This window comes from Symphalangus syndactylus, chromosome 1 (genome assembly GCF_028878055.3).
Source record: "Symphalangus syndactylus isolate Jambi chromosome 1, NHGRI_mSymSyn1-v2.1_pri, whole genome shotgun sequence".
Taxonomy (NCBI): domain Eukaryota; kingdom Metazoa; phylum Chordata; class Mammalia; order Primates; family Hylobatidae; genus Symphalangus; species Symphalangus syndactylus.
In genome coordinates this window covers 153,269,052-153,290,534 of record NC_072423.2, presented here as the reverse complement: position 1 = coordinate 153,290,534, position 21,483 = coordinate 153,269,052, and the positions used below count along the sequence as shown (strand labels likewise).

The 21,483-nt window shown below is 48.9% G+C and overlaps 1 protein-coding gene across 1 annotated transcript in view; it reads right to left on the bottom strand.

The window, feature by feature from the left end:
* Window positions 1-356: 356 nt before the first annotated feature.
* The window catches only part of XKR5 (XK related 5), a 23,579-nt gene continuing 2,452 nt past the window's right edge, over window positions 357-21,483 (bottom strand). Inside the window, exons 2-7 of the mRNA XM_055289124.2 lie at window positions 21,167-21,350; window positions 13,711-13,895; window positions 12,721-12,930; window positions 11,086-11,255; window positions 5,187-5,298; window positions 357-1,728 (exon numbers count right to left, since the gene is read on the bottom strand). Coding sequence (XP_055145099.2) covers window positions 587-1,728; window positions 5,187-5,298; window positions 11,086-11,255; window positions 12,721-12,930; window positions 13,711-13,895; window positions 21,167-21,350 — 2,003 coding nt within the window. The 3' untranslated portion in view covers window positions 357-586. The remainder of the gene's footprint in view (window positions 1,729-5,186; window positions 5,299-11,085; window positions 11,256-12,720; window positions 12,931-13,710; window positions 13,896-21,166; window positions 21,351-21,483) is intronic.

Here is a 21,483-nt window from a genome sequence, read left to right as displayed (position 1 = left end):
AGGCAGCAGACGGCCGGGCGCGGTGGCTCACGCTTGTAATCCCAGCACTTTGGGAGGCCGAGGCGGGCGGATCACGAGGTCAGGAGATCGAGACCACGGTAAAACCCCGTCTCTACTAAAAATACAAAAAATTAGCCGGGCGTGGTGGCGGGCGCCTGTAGTCCCAGCTACTCGGAGAGGCTGAGGCAGGAGAATGGCGTGAACCCGGGAGGCGGAGCTTGCAGTGAGCCGAGATTGCGCCACTGCACTCCAGCCTGGGCGACAGAGCGAGACTCCGTCTTAAAAAAAAAAAAAAAAAAAAAAAAAAAAAAAAAAAGGCAGCAGACAATTTTGACTGGAATCTCTTTCTCCTCCTCTAAAGTGTGTTCGAGTCTCTCCTATGCATGTGTGGGGTCTGTGATGTTTACATTGGACCTGCGAAATCATCCAGCCCTGTTTCCTCATTTTTCAGGGATGCAGATGGAGATTTAGAGGTGACAGTGATGTGCCCAAGGACACAGGTGTCAGAAGTGGGATTTCTCTTCTCACTGCACCAAATGACCAGCTTGGTTTGTCAGCCTGTTGTCTTGTCCCACCATGACTGTGGTCAGATGAAAAAACTCGGCTCTTGCTTCATCTGTTCCCTGTAGCTGCAGTCTGTTTGGATAGACTCAGACTTAGGGGTGGACGTGAGGCAGGGCTCATGGGCAGTCCTCACCTGTGGCAATGACATCCACACACGAACAGCTGCATGGTGACTTAGGTCCCTTGTGGGCTCCTGCGGCTCCTCCAGCTCTGAGATACTGAGGGTTCTTCCAGGGAAGCCTGCACTGGGGCAGAAGCCTCTGCATGGGCCTGTGCCTAGGATGGGGCTAATGTCAGCCATGGTGACGGGGAAGGGTGCCAAGCCCACTGGGTGGGGTGATGCAGGCTGGGCAGGGCTGCTCTTTCCCAGCCTGCTTCCAGAGTGGGCCGTTTGCAGAGTAGCTGGGCTGCCTTCTTGTTGTGAGGATGTGGCCACTTCTTCAGTGGCACTGAAGTACAACGTGGAATTCTGCTGTCCTTCCCCTCCTCTCTGCTGCCCACCTGTCCCCTTCCCCTGTGTCCCAGAAACAGCATCGGCTCCTTCCTTTGGGGTGCCCTCCCCCTGCGTGGCTGCTGGGTTCTGGGTAGGTGCCTCATCCTGCTGATTGCTGGCAAAAGATACGTAACTTGAGGTTTCCAATGGGTCGGCCTCTGCTTTAGGGACACCTTCAAATGCAGAGCCACTCTCTAAGGTTGAGGGGTCACGGGATGAGGATGGGAGCTCTTGCTGGGCAGACAGGGCCTTCCTCTGCAGGTCGTCCTGTTGAGTCAACCCCCATGCAGGTAGACAATAGACAGGACTGTCATCTCCAAAGGCGGCATTGATCTTAGACACATTTCCTGTTTTTAGGGCAAGTTTCACCCACAGCCAGTGGTGATGACGGAGGAAAGAGTCTTCCACAGCAACCTGGGTCCCCAGTCCAGCCTCTGGGGGGACCTGCTCAGGGGTAGGGGGCTTCCCTAAAATGGTTAGCTCATAACTTGCCCCTTGGCATGAGCCTGAGCTCTCGGTTCTCTTCCCAGCTAGAGCCGCGGCCCTGGGAGAAGCTCTTCTCTCTGTTTTATCACATCCTGCAATGCCACAGGACTTCCTTAGGCAGCCCTGCCAGATGTCTGTGGATTTTGGATGCAGCAGGCTGTAATAAATTACCAGTGAGACACTGCCTGAAAAAGAACAAAAAAACCACAAGGTTATGTTCTTTGAAGTCTGCATCCTCCCTGTGGTGTGCAGTTTCAGGTTCTGGCCCTTTTGTGTAGAGTAAGATAATTTGGGATCCAAAATATGACTCTTGTTGGAGCCTCAGAACTGGATATTAAGGGGGAATTTAAGTAGGTTCCAGCTTCTACAAGCTGTAAATGTTTCTAAACTTAAACATGAATAACAAGGCTTAAATCCGATTGATTCTATGCTTTTGTCTTGAGGGCAGCTCCAGTTCAGTCATCTACATGTGTGTGCATGTGAGTGTGCATTCATGCATGTGTGTGTGTGTACACACATGTACAAAATGTTTGGTAGAAATAAGCATTCTACTTTCAAGTAACTGGACCATACGCTGCAAATTCGACGGTCAATACAGTAGTTGATGGGTTACAAAGCTGGGGGAAGGGAGGGCATAAGAAATAACCTCAAAAACAAGTCAGACCTAAACAGACGTTAATCAGATTCATCAAAAACCCCATATCAAGGAATTTCCATGAACAACAACGACACTTCCTTTGTGCATAAACATCTTAATCACATTGTTGTCAGTTTAATTTATTTTGATCAGAAGTGTTGACTGCTGCAATAATTTCTTTAACAGAGCATTCCAGTAAGCCTCCCACGTTATTTCCAGTTTCCTGTTGTACTGGATAAAGTGCCTGGTTTCAGGGTGCTCATTATAAACAGCACAAAACCTGAAGTAATGTCTGAGAAGGACAGGAGATTGCAGCATGACGGAGCTAGAAAGACCCCCTGAAGGACACCCCCACCCCCAAATCCTCTCTTGTGTCTTGGGGGACTGGGAGACCCGGATCAAGCAGCTGGTTAGTGGCCAGGCTCAAAGCTGGGAAAGGGAGGTGGGCTTTCTCCATGTTCAGTGCAACCTCTGCAGTAGGCCCTGCTCAGCCAATTTCTGCACTGTTTTGAATTCTCACAACTGCCCGGTGAGGGACATATTGTCACTCTTCTTTTACAAGCAGCCACCCAAGGCCAGGAAAGATGAACAAAGACCCCTGATCACAGAAGTCCTGGGTACACTTATTCAGTGAACACAGACTTTCCAGAGGCCATGTGGTATGGGGGTTCTTGGTGGCATCCCCAGGCTGGCATGCAGTTGGTACTCAATGAATATTGGTCCCAGGATGGAAGGAAAAGGGGAGGAGCCTGGATGCAACCTTGTGCTCCTTGGACTATAATTTGTGTTCGATCTTCCTGCCGAGGATTCCCAAGGGTCACCTAGGAGTCAGGGGATTGGTAGCTCCATCAGAGGCCGGAGGAGGAGCGGTGCACGGGGCTGTGAACCGGCGGCCACCTGGGTGCTGGGTGCTGCCTGTGGCTATGGGCTCCCCGCTCACTTCCCTCCTGCTGTGCCGTGGGCTAGCATACTGGCCATGAACACGTCTTCTCAGTGGAGTGGAATGGGAAGGAAACCAGGCATCCACTCCCAGGAGTGTGACAGGTTTTCGGAGTGGTGTGGGACATCTTTTTTGAATCAGTGTTAAAATCCAGAAAGTAGATGAGGGGACATTTTTCCCTCCCAGCACACTGTACCCTCAGGACTCAGCTATACCTCCCGTGAACTGGAAAATCTAGATGAGCTGTTAGACCTCCCGGCTGGCAAGGGCCCTTCATTCCAAGTGTCACACGGCCCCTCCCTGACGGGAGGATTGCTTGGAATGTGCCAGGAACACCCAGCTCACGATGCAATGTGGCGAGAGTGGTGCTTCTCACCTGGGCAGCCCGAAGTCCTCGGTTTCCCATAGGCCATTTATCCACACACACAGCTTAGAAATCAATGCTCTGCTATTCAAATGATTATTCTGAAAAGGATGAACCAGATGCCTGTCCACGGGTCGATGATGAAACAAGCTGTGGTCCGTCCAAACCATGGGATGCGACTCAGCCATAAAAAGCAAGGAGCTGCTGACACACAGCAACCCGGGAGGCTCTCGGGAGAGCTCTGCCAAGTGAACAAGACCAATCCCCAGGGTGCACACACTGTGTGGTACTTTCATAAAGCATTCTCCAAGTGACAGAATAACAGAAACAGAGAACAGAAGAATGGTTGTCAGGAGGGAAGGAGGTGGCAGGGGCGAGAGGAAGGGGGCCACATGAAGGGTCCTCGTGGTGATGGAAGGGTTCTGCCTGCACCTTGACATACTACGTGGAGATCCTGGCTGTGATGTTGTGCCACTGTTTTGCGAGATGTTACCACTGGGGGAAAACCCAGTAATGGGTACAGGGAGCTCTGTATTCTTTCTTAAAACTACAATTATCTAAAAAGTTTGATTTGAAAAAGAGGGGGTTGTCTCAACTACCTGAGGCTGGAAGAAGTGAGGACCCGTGACGTCTCATGAAGAAGGACAGAGCTGAAACCCAGGGTGGTCTGTGGCTCTCAAATGCTTGTTACAAGGCCACAGTGTATGACATTTCTCTGACCCGTGAACAGCCCCTGCATCTCACTAAGTGCTTTGTGTCCAGGTCATTCCTTTCCCAGGTCCAGGCCACTCACACAGGCCATGTCCAACCCCCAGCTGCTGTAAGCAAGAAAAGAACCTGAGGCCACTTCCAGGCACCTCTTCAGAGTGTGGGTGACAGAGAGCAGGCTTTGGAGTGAGGGCAGGAGTTGTTGCAGAGGACTGGGGAATCTCTGTCCTGGCCCATGTTGCAGAAGCATGAGGCCCCACATGAGATGTGCAGATGTTGGCCTTGATGGTCCCACCGCAGGCCTGAGAATGACAGTGGTGGAAACCTGCTGTGCTGGGAGAGGAGGCTGGTGTCCGCACCTTTCAAGTGGGGGGCGGAATCCCTGCAGAACTCATGCCAATCTGGGAAGCGAGGTCATCACTGTGGGCACGACACAGACCTTGGGGCCATGCGTTCATAAAACACTGCTGATGACAGTGCCAGGCCTGTGCTGAGGCCTGCATTGGAGCTGGGCTTGAATCTCAGCTCTATCTGTTACAAACCATCGGCTCTTTCGGGGACTCAGCCTCCTCTGTGCCTCACCGTCCTCTCCTCCACTGCTAGAGCACCCGCTTCCCAGGGCGCTTGCCTATGGGCTGCAGGGGGTGCCATGTCAGGAAGATCCGAGGAGTTCCCCTAGGTGGGAGGGGAGAGGGAAGGCACGTCCTCAACCCTGCAGGAAGCTCCGGGGAGGACAGGGGCTTTGGGGTAGAGAGGGACAGCCCCAGCTTTGCGTGAGGTTCGGAGCAGAGTCAAGCAAGGCAGATGAGGCTGAGCTTAATATCTCATGCTCTGATGGGGACGGCTCTGTCACCCACAGCGCAGTGAGCCTGGTTCCTTGGTCTCCAGTTAACCACGTCTGAACTCAGTTTCCTGCCCTTTGAGCCCATTGTAAAAAAAAAAAGAAAGTTGACTGGGGAGGGGATGCAGATAAGAAGGTGACATTGGGACTCACCAATCAGAAATCCAGACAGGACCGCAGCTATGGTCTGCAGGCTGGTCCATGACGCCCCCTGGAGAAAGTCAGTGGCCAACAGCAACAGGATGACGTTCTCCAACAGCATGACCTGCGGGACCCAGGGAGGGCACCACACCTGGTCAGGTGCACACTGCTCAGGGACCACCCCGTCCCGTGCGTCTGCAGCGGCTCCCCCTTCCCTCCATCCTGAGTGCCCACTGGAGACTCCAGGCTGCTGGGGCCTATCCAGGAGCAGGGCTATGTCCCACTGAGACCTTCTCTGGCAAATGGTGGCTCATTAAAGTGTCTGCAGAATCATAAAGGCCCAGGAAATGTAAGGGCATCCCTCAAATGGCTGTGGGGCTGCCTTTAGAGAGTCAGTCTGGGCTGAGAGGAAACTTTTATTTTCTGCTTTGCATATTTCTCCATCCTCATGCTAACTGCAGGCACGCATTAGTGTTATATTTAAAGACAGCTACACAGCTCATGATGCCACTGAATTCCAGGGAGCTAGGGCCACAAACTTTCAAAGAACTTTAGGATTTTGTTTCCTTAAAATAATTGCTTTGCGGCCACCAGGTGGCAGCTGGAGACGGGAGCTCGCAGGCTGACAAAGGAGCCTGGCCCCGTGGCTACAGCTGGTCAAAATGGCAGATGATCCAGAAGGGTCTTTGTACGCCCATCTGGGTCGGCTTATTAACTTTGCTTTCCAATTTTTAAATATAAAAATATGCGTCTTCATTAAAATAAGTAAACGAACTCAACATAATTCAAAGACGATATATTTAAATACTGTGTATGTTATTTATTTTAAAATAACACTTAAATTATATGCTGATTTGCTAAAACTCTTCAAAAGATTTGCCATGGCTATTCATTGGCTTCATTTTTCACTCTCAAAAATTCAAACAAGGAGAGAAGTAAAGAAAAAAATCATGAGGAGCTGCTTCATAATCCTACGAATGTCCATTCTCCCAGTCCCTCTGGGTGCAATGGGCAGGGTTTCTGTACTAAGTGCCTTGGCCACCAGCCAGTACAGAAGGCGCCTTTCTCTCCCCACTCCTCAGCTGTGTGGTTCTGGTGGTTCAGATTCTTAAGTTTGTCCCAACTCCATCACCTGCCTCCTGTCTTTCCCGCCATTTTCGTGGTTCTGGCCCCATGCCTCCTGTCTTGGCAACCCTTATCTTCATTCTCTTTCTGAAATCTCTCCTTCACACCAATGTCGGGGCGACCCACTTCACTCAGAGATTACAGCTTGCCATTCCTCCCCGAGGCACCTTGAAACAGCCCTACCTTAACTTCAGGATCCAGTCCCTACTACTCAACAGAGCAGATGGTCCTGTTTGCCACTTAGCCCAAATTTTCCTTTCTAGGGTCATCTTCCACCATGCCCTCCCCAAATGACATTCCACTGACAAACAGTCTTTCCTCAACCAAACTCTAGTCAGGCTTCTCTGAGCCTTCTTTTCCATGAGTCTTCAACCCTGGCCAACGAGAACTCCAGAGAGAGCACATATGATTCCCCTCACCTCCCTACACAGAGAGACTGGAACAAACACTGACCGAGTTTCCAGGAGCTCAAGGCCTCACCCCTACAATGCTGACCTCAGTCTCCTTTAAGATCCTGCCTCAGAAGGCGCAATGCTGCCAGGAGAATGTACTGTTTATTCCAGCCAAAACTTGGTGATGGGCGGATAGGACCCTGGACTTCTTTTCCGAGCAGTTACTTTAGAAAGCTTGCAATTGCAAATCATTCTGCTGTGCTCTGAGATATACATCTTCTATTACCCAGAACTGTCTCCTCAAGGACCCAAGAGCCATCTGTTTAAATACAAACTCCAAGCCTGGTGGGTGCATTGCTCTAACAGGACTGACTCCTGCCTCCTGTCATAAAGAAATGAGAAATTTGTTTCTGCCCCCAACAAGTGACAAGCGCCAATGAACAAACGCAGATGGCACACTCACATTTACGATCCCACTTTCCTGCCTTTTGTAAATTTCCACTTCCCTGTCTCTGCCCAAGCCCCTGGATGTTCCTCCTCCTTCCTCCCTTTTTCTCCCTTTTAAGCCCTGTCACCTCTGCACAACTTGAAGGTGGATTCAGTTCATGCAGGGCTCTTCCCTACGGCGATAGACTCCGTGCAACCTGTTTTCATTGCTTTTAACTAGGGCAGGGCATTTTTTCCCTCTGATGCTGCGCGCACTCACTTTCCTGTGGATCTCCAGACACTCCAGGGTCTCTCCGTTACTTCTGCAGCTTTGCCTGAAATGTCCTAGCGCCCTCCACACCTTTTCTTCAGGTGAACCTTGCTCAGCACACACCACCTCGTAAAGGTCCCCTCTGTAATCCCTTCCCTGACTTTCCCAGGCTCTGCCTCTCGTGTCCTGTAGGGTTTTGATAGCGTCACTGCTTTGATCACAGTGGCTGCATGGATTTGCCTATGTCTTTGTGGCCACTGAGACATGGCCCTCTCACACTGTGGTGTCTAACTCCATTTTCAGCACAGGAGGAAGCTGAATGTGTGCTGATGTGAATAAACCCATGATGGGTGAAAGAAGTGAGACCGGGTCTTCTATTACATTCAGAAGTGATCGAGAGGCAGGCTTCCGCCTCTGAGCAGGAGGTGAGGACAGGTGAGTAGCTCCTGAGCTAGGCCGGTCATAGTGTCACCTGCGGCTGTCTCCAGACACGGATTCCCAGGTCGCACTCAGACCTACCGAGCCAGAATCTCTGAGGGTGAGTCTGGGAATCTCCACTTTAGAAAAGCCGCCCTGAGTGCCACTGACAACCAGCAGGGCTGAGGCCCAGCTGCACTGGAGGCTCCCAGCCCCCAGCCCCTGCCAGATCCTTCCAGCAGAAACCTCTGAACCCCTGCCAGGCGGTGGCCTGTTGGTTAAGGGCCCTACGAGAAAGTATAAAAATTAACCAGGTATGGTGGTATGCACCCGTGATCCCAGTGACTCGGAAGGCTGAGGTGGGAGGATCACTTGAGCCTAGAAGGTCGAGGCTGCAGTGAGCCGTGATGGCACTGCTGCATTCCAGCCTGGGCAACAGGGCGAGCTCTGTCTCAGAAAAACAAAAGCAAAAACAAAACACCTTATGTTCCTACTTGAAGGGATGTGGGGGTGGTACACTCTCCAGTGGCCCAGGAATAGGCTCAACATAGGTGGGTGATGCTTGGGTTCGCCCTGGGCTGTGCTGCCCAAGGCTGGGGCTTCCAGACAGGAATTTCAGCTTCTTGCGGGGCCCACCCAGGACCTGGGGTCTGGCAGCCTCTTTCCTGTGTGAGCTGCTCTCTCGAAGGCTGGGGCTGCGTGGGTCCCGGCACCCTCTGCAGAAGGTAATGCTTTCGGATGGCAGCACAGGTCTGTGCCAGCAGGGTGCACATCTCAGGGAGTGGCGCCCCCAGTGCGTCCACTGCACTGTGGCCCCAGGCTTCCAAGATCACAGTCTGGGCATCGCTAACCTGCCCAGAGGCCCTGGCTTCAGGTGCTGGCCACTCAGGCACATTGGATCAATGGAGATTAGCTGGGGGTGTTGAGGACAGTGGGAGAGGCTGCCTCGCACTCTGAATGGCCCATGCCACGGAGCCAGGGCTGCCCAGCACTGCTTGGCACAGGAAGGGGCCCAGACTCAGGTCTGGGCAGTGTGCATGGTGCAGTGTGAGGCGAGCATGCCCACCTGTCATCTCCGCCTTTTCCTCAGTTTCATGGTTGCAGCCCCACCTTAGAATGTGACTGACAGGCACTCTTGAAATGTCAGTAGTTTAATAGGTTATCCTGGGAGTTATGTGTTATTTCACCTCTTTATGGTGATATTGGCTATCTTTACCCTCCACTTCCTTCCTCTTCCCTACCTTCCTTTCCTTTCCTTCCTTCCTTCCTTCCTTCCTTCCTTCCTTCCTTCCTTCCTTCCTTCCTTCTTTCCTTCTTTCTCTCCTTTCTTGCCCCGATGTCTGTTTCATTTATTATGAATTATTTATTTATCTTTCAGAGCATCTACATCTATCTACCTGTGCCAGGCACCAGGCTCTTGGCTTTCTATCCACCACCTTGTCAATCCTAGCAACAACCATTTCAGAGATGCAAAAACTGGGTGTGGGGGCGGGGGAGCTCCGATGACTCTCATACAGTTCAGAACTGAAAGATCCTGGCATCAAGCCCTAGCTGGTTGGGCACCAAGGCCGAAAGCCCATGTTCCCCATCACATGCTGCAGGCATCCAAGCCCCTGGGCTACGACTGCCCGGCCTGGATGGGTCTGTTCACAGGGAGAGAGATAAGGACACTCGTCCCACTGTGGTAGATCTCACTCCAAATGTAATGGTGTCTGACTTCTGCTTTTCCTATTTAATCACTCTTGACTCAGTGATCTAGTGACTGTATGAGATAGCTGGGAAGAACGAAGGATTTGCTTTCTTTCCTTCTCTAATACCCCTCAAACTCCTGGGAGATGACACGGCAACTGAGGTGTGAGTGTGACAAATGCAAGCAAACAAGGTGGCAGGTGTCAAACTCCTCCTTATTGAGCTCCTGCTTATCTGGGCATTGGCAGACGGGGTGTCCATCTATGAATAAGCCACTTCAGCAAATTGGATGAGAAAATCAATATTCCACTTTGTTCACTTGGGGATCATGTTGATTGGGAGGCTGCTTATGCATGACCTGGGCCCTGCCACACGTGAACCTATCTACAACATGCATGCTATTATTATGCTCGGCGTTCAGATGTGGACGCTGAGGTTGGTGAGGCTCAGTGATGTGTCCAACATCGCAAGTCCTGTGAGCTCTGACTTACGCCATAGCCTATGGGGTCACTGTGCCATATGGGTCCTAAAATCAGCAGGTGTCTAGGACGCTCCCCTTTCTTGGACAGGAGCTGCATCCTGCCTTTACCTTCACCCAGGTCTCTACCCTGGAATGCCTGACTCCTCCCACAAAACTCTCACATTTTCATATTAATAATGGCTACAATTTATGGGTTGTTTTGTGCCAGCTACTTATGTATATTATTTTATTTGGTCTTTATAGGAACCCTGAAAAGTATGTAGATCTTATTTAATCTTCACAGGAACACTGAGAGGGGGGTGACTTATTCCTAGTGTGTGCATGAAAAAGTAGGTTCAGACAGTTGAAATTCTTGGCTGAAGCCAGCTGGTGGTAGCAGTCAGCAGAGCTGGGCTCCAGTGAATGTTTTTCTGACTCTAAAACCCATGCCCCCGCCAACGTCGTTGTATTTTCTCTCATTTGTCTTTTATAATCCAGCTCAACCTCCACGGTCCAGCCAAAAGTGTCTGTGGTCATCCCGATGAGAGGTGATGCTGGCAGCTACTCCTATGAGTCCCAGACATTTTTTTCTCTCCTGGCATCTAGCCACATTCTGTCTGATTTTGGTTATTTGGGTGCCTACTTACTTACCAAATATAATTTTTTTTAAATAGGAAGAAATCTCTACTAGACTCAAAGCAATCTGAAGAAGAATTAGGCCACTTTTGTGTTTCTGATACTATCTAGGGCCATGCCTGGATCTTAATCATAAACCACTGATAAAAATGTAGTTGATTAACAAAGACATTGAGTATATGATATAATACAGTTGAATTGTAATGATATTCAGCAGGTGGGCTGATGTAGAGAAGACATCACCAAATATGCCTCAGTTGTTGCCACATTGAATGCAGGGCCACAACTGCGGGTCGGGTTACCATTTTCAAAGCCTGTCATCTCTGTTCAAGACTATAATTTCCTTAAGAATTTTTCTTAAACTAAGCTATTCCTTTACAAGAGATAGGTGTGCATTGGTGCACACACACACACACACACACCCCACACACACTCACATACACCCCCCTTGCTGTATATGCTGTAAAAATTAGGATAAAGAAAAGTGCCACTTGCCATGTAGAATGTGACCATCCTATTTCTAGAAGGGCTGTCCCAGAAGCTGAGGTAGCAGAGGATGTACACTGCCCCCACAAGCAGGTTGAACAGCCTCCAGTGGCAGGTGCTGTCGATGATGTCACTCTGCTGGGCAACAAGCCAGAATGTCATCACCAGCCAGTGGGCACCTGCAGAGAAGCCGGGTGCAGACGTCAGGGTCCACGCAGGGAGATGGTGGGACAGGAAAGGACACAGAGACCAGGGGCTGGAAGCCTCTCCGACCACATTTGACTAGAAACATCAAAACCCAGAAGAGATATGAGGGGGACACAAAACCAACACAGTTTATCTTTGCATGTATTATCCCATTTTATCCTTATAAAGTGTATCTGACCTAATTTGAAAATGGCAAAAGAAAGACTAGCTTCAATAACACGTGCCAAATATTGTATACCTATGCCTTTTTTATTCCAGAAAGTGTTTAAAGAGGCAGTTATAAAACTGACTGCCAATTATTTTAAAATTGTTACAAGAGCTAAAAACCTCCACATCCAAAGGAAAGAACCCTATGTGGTGCAGCTTTAATTTTTATTCCCATATTTTAAGACGAATAAATCCTTTTGGATTTCAAGCTGAATTTTTTTAAAAAGAATAACAAAATAGCTGATCTCTCTTTAGAAGCACAGTTTTTTTTCAAAGAAATATCTTTTTTGCCAATAACTGTATTTAATGTTTGCTCTAGGCCCAAGGGGCAAATATTTCTTAATGTCTCTAATTCTCTTAAAACAAGAGTACACTGTTCCTTCTTGCAGAGTATATTCACTGATGACCAGAGATGACAGCTCTCCTTGGCAGGGACACACAGGCCCTATTCAGGGAGTCTCCAGAGCCAGATAGACTCTCTGTCCTTGCCATTTATATTGCCTGTGCCTAGACTGAGGGAGGAGGGAGGGCTTGGATTTAGTGGAGCTGTCCTATTTGCAACAGAGGAGATGTCCAAGATTCAGCATTCAAAGGAAATTGTGCACTTTTGGAATCTATGTGCAGTATCACATATATACTGTATATTTTTATATCAGGTGAGGCAGGTGGGACCTTGTACCTCCCTCCTGTTTCAGTGACAGTTTTTCTACATAAAAGATTTTGGCCTGTAACACAGAACAGTCTCCCGAGAAGTTCTCTGCTCCAGATTTAGCTGGGAGTGTTGAGGGCTGGGACGTCTAAGCTATGGCAGAGTATCTCCCAAGAGAGTCAGTACGTGTTCCTTCCTGCTCTGGATGTGTACTCATCGGGAGCTGCAGTCTAGTCCTCCATGCTCTTGAATCTGGGCTGGCTGTGCTTGCTTTGACTGGCAGAATACAGCAGAAGCAATGCTGAGCCAGTTCTGAGCCTGTTTTTACAGAAGACTAGCAGTTTCCAGTTCCTCGCCATTGGAATTCTCAGCTGCTAATTCCTGTCAAGGCTCTTTATGAATCTGAATACCTGCTACCCCATTGCCATCTCTGAGGCACCCCAAGCAAGATCCATTCAGCAGAGAGCCCAGTCAGCCTGCAGGCCTGGGATGGAGGATCATAAGTGGTTATTCTCGAGACCTTCATTTCTGGGTTGGTTGGTTATGCAGCAACAGATGACCAGATTATTAGCTCAGCTCACCTGCAACCACGAAAACCCAAAAGTGGTAGGCTTTGTAGAACAGAACCAGACTCAGCACGCGGGTTCCCAACATGCCCATCCTCCAGAGCTGCTGGCAGAAGAGGGCGGCCCATGGCATGGCCAGGTGGCCTGGCTTCATGAAGCCCATGAAGCGAGTGTAGGACACCAGTGCCCAGGAGAGTGAGGACCAGGAGAACAGGGTGCTCACCCCTGCAAGGGAAGCAGAAAGATGTGGTATGCTCTGAAGCTTCCGAAGTAACAGTACCTTGTGAAGATTCACTCATGTCATTTCTTTAATGGGATGTGTAACCTCTTGTTAAAGCCTGGCTGCACAGAGAGTATCACTAACCCACCAATTTGACCAGTAGGTAACATAACAACTCTATGCCCAAATCCACATGTTTATATTCAGGAAGAAACGCGGATATGCAGGAAATATTTCCACTGCCCAGTGTACTAAATGCTCTTCCCAGCAAATGGGCTGGACTCTTTCTTTGTATGCCGCTTAAGAAAAACGTCTCAGCTCCTTATCCTCTAAGTCCTCTGTATGTAACAAAGTTGATTCTACAAGGCTCTGAACATGGTTCCACCGCAAATGTACTTTGCTGTTTTATCCATATGAAGGAGGTTTGATAAAAGAACCAAAACATCAAATGGTGTCAGGCCCTTTGATAAAGATGGATGGAAGGACAGTGCAGGCATATATGTGAAGCATTTAATTTATGCATATGCAATTGTGGACACTCAGCAAAGAGGAAGGGAGAGATGAAGATGGAAGAGGAGAGGTGGGAAGGGAGAGAAGGTGGGGAAGAGGAGGGGAGAAAAGGGGATAGCAGGAGGGAGAGGCAGAGGGAAACAAGAAGCAACTGAGAGAAACAGGGAGAGACATAATGAGAATGTAAATGGCCTGAAATGAGTGGGAGCTGGACACAAATATTGCTGGGGCCTGAGTTGTTCTCAGGTCTGTGCTCTGTGGTGAAAGTTACTCACCTGGCACAATATCTGTGAAGTCTGAGGCTAGAAAAACATATGTCTGAAGCAGCAGGTGGGGCCCAGCCTGCAGCAGGGCCTCCAGGAGTCGAAGGGCCGACAGGTCGGCCTCCTGCAGCTGCAGCCAGCCTCGGTGGGGAGCCTCCTGTTCCTTCTGCAGAGCGGTCAGTGCAGCGTCCCAGTGCCTAGGGAACAGCAGAGGGCACATGACATGGAGACAGACTGCGGCGAGATTCAATAGGACCAGCTTTCATTTAGAGACATACTACATGCTAAGCAATATCCTATGCCCTTACTAGTCACCTAGAGTTACTAGTTAGGCTGTTGCCAGGCTCTGACTGCAAGCAGAATATGTTAATTCCATGTAAGTTCCCCGAGTCCCATGGCGCTCAGCCAGGCCACACTCTTCCCACGTCTGTTACTCCAGTACCTGACCTGGGGGCCCTCTGAGCTGGAGCGGCTGCATGGCAAGAGAATCCAGACTGCCAACGACGTGAGGTTCGGCAATCACCCCGACCTGAGTCCCACCCCGGATCCTCCTGGGAAGGGAATTCATTTATCGACAGATGTTTGTTGCAAGGTACTGTGCGTTGTCATCTCTTTGGAGGACAAAAGATGAAACAACGCTCGTCCTCATCCTCACAGAATGTAGAACTCTGTGCTGCTAAAACTGGGGCACACGAAGAGCAGACAGGGAAGAAGGATCTGGGGGATTTGCTGGGGAGTGGCCAGAGGTGCAGGTGGCTGGAGCACCATGCGGAGCTTGGAGGCTGATGTGGTCCCAGTGAAGTAGATCAGGGCCCTGAACTTCAGGCTATGGGGTTTGGATTTTGCTCTGGAAAAATGAATTTGGCAGAGGTAATATGTACTGTTTGGGGTATGAGATGAATGTGTATGGATTTGCGTGTCTATGTATGTGTATGTGCCTAGTGCATGTGCATGTATATGTGTGCACACACGTGGTGTACATGTGTTTGTGTGTGTATGTGCATCTGCATGTGCATGTACGCACGTGTGTGTGCAAGTGTGCAAAACGTGCATATGTATATAGGCATTATGTGCTTGCATATGTATGGTGTGTATGTTTATATATGTGTGTGCATGAAGGTATATGTGTGTATATCATGTATGTGTGCAGTGTGTATGTGTAGCGTGTGCAATGTGAGTGTGTGTGTATGAACAGGGGATAGGAACATCAGGAAGAAATAGAGCTAATAGAATACTTCCAGGAGTAATCGGTGAAGGTTGAGTTAGAAGGGAGTCCTAGGACGGGAAAGTAGGGAGCAAGTGCAGGAAATAGTGGGGTTGGAGATCAGGATTTGATGACCGAACCAGGGAGATGAGGGAGGTTGCAGTGGCTTTGAGGTTTCAGGCCTAAATGACTTGGAAATGGTGGTGCTACCGATGGAAATAAGCCAGGTGAGGAGTGCTGGATTGGCTAAGATAGGAATTTCTTCAGCAGTGAGGAATGTGAGGATGGGTGGAGCCCCCATAAGGAGCGATCTGGATGACCAGTTGTGGTTGAGGGACTGGAAGTGGCCAGAAGAGACTGTGTGAAGACAGCACAGGCCAAGGACAGCACCCTGGGGACAGTTCCCACTAAGGAGCCTGGATACAAAAGGGACACCAGCAAGGGTGGGTGGAGGCCAAGGACCAGGCAGCGGAGAGAGCTGCTGATGTCTGCACTGTGGATTACAGGATGGGGTGGCCCAGGGCCACGGGGACACATCTGCTCACCCAGCCTGGGTGGCCCTCCTAGGCTCTCGGAAAAGGAATCAAGCACCAGAGAAAGAAGTCAGAACATGTCCTTGCTTCCGTCTGTTTCCCATGAGCCAGACACCTTTACTGGAAACTTCATCTCGAGTAGAAAGTGGCACAGGCCGCCTTCCTTACAACCTGAAGAGCCACATAGAACCCATGACGATGAAGCCACTCCCCACCACACCTGCGGGCTGTCAGGATTCGATTCTCGCCTGGAGGTGAGATTTCGCCACCACCCACCAATTCCTCTCTGGGTCTACCCAGCAGCAGCAACCAGGAGACGACCACAGCCGCCTGCACGCGAGCCTGCTGCCCAGCAAACCCACCGGATTCTGCTTCCCTGTCTTGTCCGAGTTAAGAACTAGACATCACTTCAATTTAGCAACTCCTGAAGCCAAGCTGGATGCATCTCGAAGGTCACCCGCAAAACTCCCTGTAGAGACCCCTAAGGCTCTGACTGGCAGGTGACAAGCTGGACCCTGATGGTTGGCAAACATTTCTATGTTCAGAGCTGAAGATTCAGGGACTCCTCTTTGAAATGGCTTTATTCGTGAGATCCCACGACAGATGTCTAAGAAAAACAACTTTCCTTTTTCATGATTTGGAATCCTGGAGTGAACCCATTTCTTACTGTGTCTTGATTCCTGACATAAACTTAATGTTAAGAAAAACCTATGACACTAAAAAATGTAACCATGAGGGCAGGCAGTAGTTTTCTTTTCACTCTCAAATCATTTGTTCCTGACACGGGGTAGTTTCCTCTTCTTGCTCTTCCAGAAAGCTTTGTTTGTTCAATATGCATTTTTCTTGGGCTTTGAAAAGTCCACCTGCTAGAGACCACAGGAGAAGTAAGAGAAATGAATCACAGCTTTTTGCGAGGCCAAGGCAGGAGGATTGCTTGAACTTGGGAGTTTGAGACCAGCCCTGGCAACATAATGAGACCCCATGTCTAAAAAACAAAAGAAAAATGAGCTGGGATAGTGGTGGATGCCTGTAGTCCCAGCTACTCAGGAGGCTGAGGTAGGAGGATCACTTGAGCCCAGAAGGTCAAGGCTGCAAGTGAGCCATAATTATGCCACTGCACTTCAGCCTGGGTGACAGAGCAAGAAGACTCTCGCAAAAAAAAAAAAAAAAAAAAAGGAAGAGAAATGAAAGATGTCTTTTAGAAACCTAAGATTCAGTGTGGAAAGAAAACATATAAATGCGAAAAGCTTAAAGAGGAAGAAATATATCATCAGTATCAAAATGAGTGGCTTGGGTAGTGGAGGAATCATAGTCACAGGCAGAGAGAATAAGGTGGTCAGGGAATGCTTCCTGGAAGAGGAAGACAGGCAAACTCTGGACAGGCAGGTGGTAGGAAGAACCTAAAGGAGTGTCTGGGGTCCGTGGCACAGGGTACAAGGCTCTGAAATGAAGGTCCACGTCTGGGAATAGCGAATATCTGGTGCTTGGTAAGGCGGGGGCCAGGAGAGGCTGAGTTGTGGGGCTACTCTTCTAAGAAACAGAGGACCAGTGGGAAGGTGACCAGCCCGGTTTTCTGAAACAAGCTGTCTCGAACCCATTGCAGAGGGAGAATTTCAGGCTGAGACCCCTGGACAGCCACTAGGGAAGCTGGGGTGAAAGCTGAGGGGGGATGGAGAGCGTGGGGATTTGGTCACTAGGTCCTATGAGATGGTGTCCGACATCTGTCCTCACGGTCACTGCATCATTCCAGGTCCTTATCAGCTCTTGCCTGGATTTCTGGCTGCCTGCATGGACCCCGTCCCTCCCAACTCTGTTCCATTTTATTGTCCCTAGTGCCATCTGTCTACAGGCTCATTTGCCCATATTATTCCTTTGCTCAAACCCTTCCAACAGGTCTCCAATGCCTGAGGATAAAATCCAAACTCCTTAACCCAGTAAAAAAGTTTCTTCATTGTCCAGCCCATTTATCTCCTGCCACATTCCTGCCATCTAGGAAATTCTTACCCTTTAGTTTCAAGAAGCTTATCCTAATTTCCCATACACACCACTTCTGGCACGCATCTATGTCTTTGCACCAGCGGCTGCAGCTTTGTGTCGGAAATGCCTGTTCCCTCCCTACATTGATGGACATCATAACATCCTTGAAGCCTCACTCGAGGAATCCTGAGGCAGGACTGGGCCCTCCAGGGCTAGGGCTATATTTTATATACTTTTAAATATTAAATCTCCACCCATTTATGCTGAACTTGTCTTACATACCTTTAGAGTTTACCTTAACTTTCCTTTTGAGAACCTTGAACTTTCACTAAAGAAAAATTGCTAAACCAAGATGCATGCTAAGGATGAGATAGGCATTCTTCTGTCATCTCATGCTGAGTTTACAAGTGGATTTGTGGGCTTAAAAAGAAAGATGAAAAAGATGTTGGTAACATACATTATTTAAGTGGAAGTAAAAAACCTAAATAGAAGAAAGTAATGATCTTTGTTTAAATAAGTGGTCACCAATGTCAGGTTCTCTTGAAAAGAGTCAGACTTAAAATTAACATAGTATGTATTATTGGGAAAGTTGAATACACTTATGGCTTAAATCCTTGCGTTTTTCTATTTATTTATTTATTTATTTGAGACAGAGTCTCATTCTGTTGCCTAGGTTGGAGCGCAGTGGCGTGATCTCAGCTCACGGTAACCTCTGCTTCCCAGGTTCAAGCGATTCTTATGCTTCAGTCTCCTGAGTAGGTGGCATTACAGGTGTGTGCGACCAAGCCTGGCTAATTTTTTTATTTTTAGTAGAGATGGGGTTTCAACTGCCTCCACCTCCTAAAGCACTGAGATTACAGGTGTGAGCCATCACGCCCGGCCAAATTCTTGCTTTTTATTTTTTATTTTTGAGACGGAGTCTCGCTCTGTCGCCCAAGCTTGAGTCCAGTGACGCAATCTCGGCTCACTGCAAGCTCCGCCTACAGAGAATGGGTTCACGCCATTCTCCTGCCTCAGCCTCCCAAGTAGTTGGGACTACAGGCACCCGCCATCATGCCCGGGTAATTTTTTGTATTTTTAGTAGAGACGGGGTTTCACCATGTTATCCAGGATGGTCTCGATCTCCTGACCTCGTGATCTGCCCGCCTCAGCCTCCCAAAGTGCTGGGATTACAGGCGTGAGCCACCGCGCCAGGCCTCAATCCTTGCATTTTTATAAGCAACTTTGTGTTTTACTGGATTCTCAGTTAGCAGATTCTTTTGTATTTTGTTATGAGGACACTGAAAGGGACCTATTCTTAGGCAAGTCAAAATTGTGCAAAACGCAATTGTTTTGGCTCCCCCTACAGGTCCTTTTGCAGAACTGCAATTTGGAAAGCTGGATTGCTTCGCTAAAAACGCTTCTCAGTGTTTTTGAACGCGATGTGCTAGTTTCAGGATGAGGAATAGATCTACTGCTGTCTATTTTCACTTTCAAAGCTTTCCTCTATGGAAGTAAATTTCTGTGTTTTGGTTCATGTTTAGCCTGAGAAACACTGCAAATCTTGCGGCTTTTATGCTTGCACTGGCTGTGATAAACCTTAGGGCCAAATTGTGACCAGCTTCCAATAACTGTGCATTCTGGCTTTATCTTGTTTTATAACATTTCATCTCGATACCTGGCCTTTCTCACTTCTTTTCTTTTCTTTTTTGTTCTTTTAAGGATGTGTATTTTTAAAGTCACCTTAACTTCTTTTTAAAAACAAGAATAAATATATATGACCAATGGTTTTTCCTAATTTATAATTTTCATGTATTTCTTCACTTATCTATATGAGCTCACTAGTATATACCAGATTATTCAAGTTGGTTTTTTTATATACACCAGAAAATCATGGCATCACTTAAGAAAATTAAGAGTGCATGGGAAAGACAGTGTGGAGTCCACTGTGAAATACCAGCAGCATGAATTTGGACACACCGTGGTCCCCTGGCAGCCCCCATCTCTGAGGAAGGCAGTGGATTCCATGGGTCCTGAGGGTCCACACAGCCTCAGAAAGCAGATTTGTCTATTACCCAGGAAGTTTCTCTAAGTGACCAACTGGGCTTACCTCTCTCTTTGGGCTACCAAACATGGGCTTATGGCAGCTGACTCACTCAACAGGCCTCTGTCCTCAGGGGCTCCTGCCTCACGACTGTGATGGTCAAAGCCAAGTAAGACCCAGAGCCCTTATGGATTGATTACTGGGCTGCGCCGATCAGGGAAGGGGACGACAATGGCAGCTAGGGCACAGGAGAGGCTCTAACCCTACGAGGCCCTCCGAAAGATCCTTCTCTGCCTTCTCCTCCATGGAAGGAAGGCCCTATCTTTTCAGAGGAATGGCACTACTTGAACACAAAGGCTCAGCTTTTGACAAAATGCCTGTGGCTGCAAATATGCTTTTGGTGCTCTTAGAGGTTTAGGGTCCAACTCTGAGGGTCCAGTGAAACTGAGAGTGGGTGCTTGAAGTCTTTCTCAGGAGCACCCTCTACCTGCTAGCTGAGATTCTACTCTGGGCGGGATGGCATCATTCCCTGCTCGCAATGATGCTCTATGTGGGGCTCAACACTCATTTCAGTGCCTCCGGAGAAATTCTTGAGAGTAGCTTGCAGACATAAACCCCCAGGACACAGAGCAGCATTGGCCACGACCCCTTGAACACCTTTCCAACCCTCAGTGCCTATGATATAATGAACACTTGAGCGGCAGGGCTTCGCTGCTCTGATCCCTGAATTTTTCTCCCTTAAAAAAAATGCGTGACTGGGCGCGGTGGCTCATGCCTGTAATCCCAGCACTTTGGGAGGCCAAGTTGGGCGCATTGCGAGGTCAAGAGATCGAGACCATGCTGGTTAACATAGTGGAACGCTGTCTCTACTAAAAATACAAAAAATTAGCTGGGTGTGGTGGCACGCGCCTGTAGTCCCAGCTACTAGAGAGGGTGAAGCAGGAGAAATGCTTGAACCCAGGAGACGGAGCTTGCAGTGAGCCAAGATCGGGCCACTGCATTCCAGCCTGGGTGACAGAGTGAGACTCCATCTAAAAAAAAAAAAAAAAAATCCCTATCAACCCAATGGAATTACGAGGCAGCAGCCGACAGCTGAAATGTGCCCTTGATATAAACTCACTGACACATCTCTTCTCATAGCTCCTTGAATCCAGGTTCTCAAAGTAGAAAAAAATCAGCCCTCACCTGTCGAGATGGTCTGTCGATCACGGATAAGCCCACCAGGCCCCAGAACAATCCCTGGCTACTTCTTTAGAGAAAAAATTAGCCCTGGCATCCAAATGACTATTTCCTGAGACGAAGTCTTGAAGCAAATGTCAACAGGCTGGCTTCATTGTCTAGTCTGTGGTTCACCAAAGCTATGCCACCTTCCTGTTCTAAGGTGACAGGTGTGCAGATGGAACTGCCTTAAGCAAGTTGCTTTATATAGAACTAACAGCTCAACCAACAAATCAAAACAGCAAGACAGGACTTCAGCTGAACACAAGAAAAAGCCTTTTGTAAGGTCACAGCTGCACAGAGAAAGAGCCCCTGAGGTTGGAGATGCTCAACAACGTGCAGGCTGGACCCGGGCATGCTAATATCAGAGCAGGGATTTGCTGTGGCAGCTTTGAACCTCTTCCCAATGCTGAACTTTTATGACCTTGAGGACAGAATCCACATGGACAGAAGATTCCTCTCACTGCACTTATGCAATTGTGTTCCAGAGGTGAAAGAGGCAGCTGTTCTTACCGCTTCCAAACACCAAGCTGTAGGAGGTGCAGCATCACCAAGGAGCAATGCCCTGGATGCCCGTCTGCTCGGAACCATAGGTAGCTCAGGGCCTGGACCAAGAACCCAGGCAGGAGGACAGCAAGGGCCAGCCACCCCCACAGAAGCCGTCCTGTGGTGAAGTAGTAAGCCACGGTGTAAAGGCCTGGGGGAGAAGGGGAAAGGCAAGCAGGTTGTTGGAAGGCTGGAGTGAGACTGGGTACCTGCATTTTAAACAATTTAACATTTTCTGGATGTTATGATGTTCTGACCTCTTCAAATTTTTCTGGCTGGGGAGT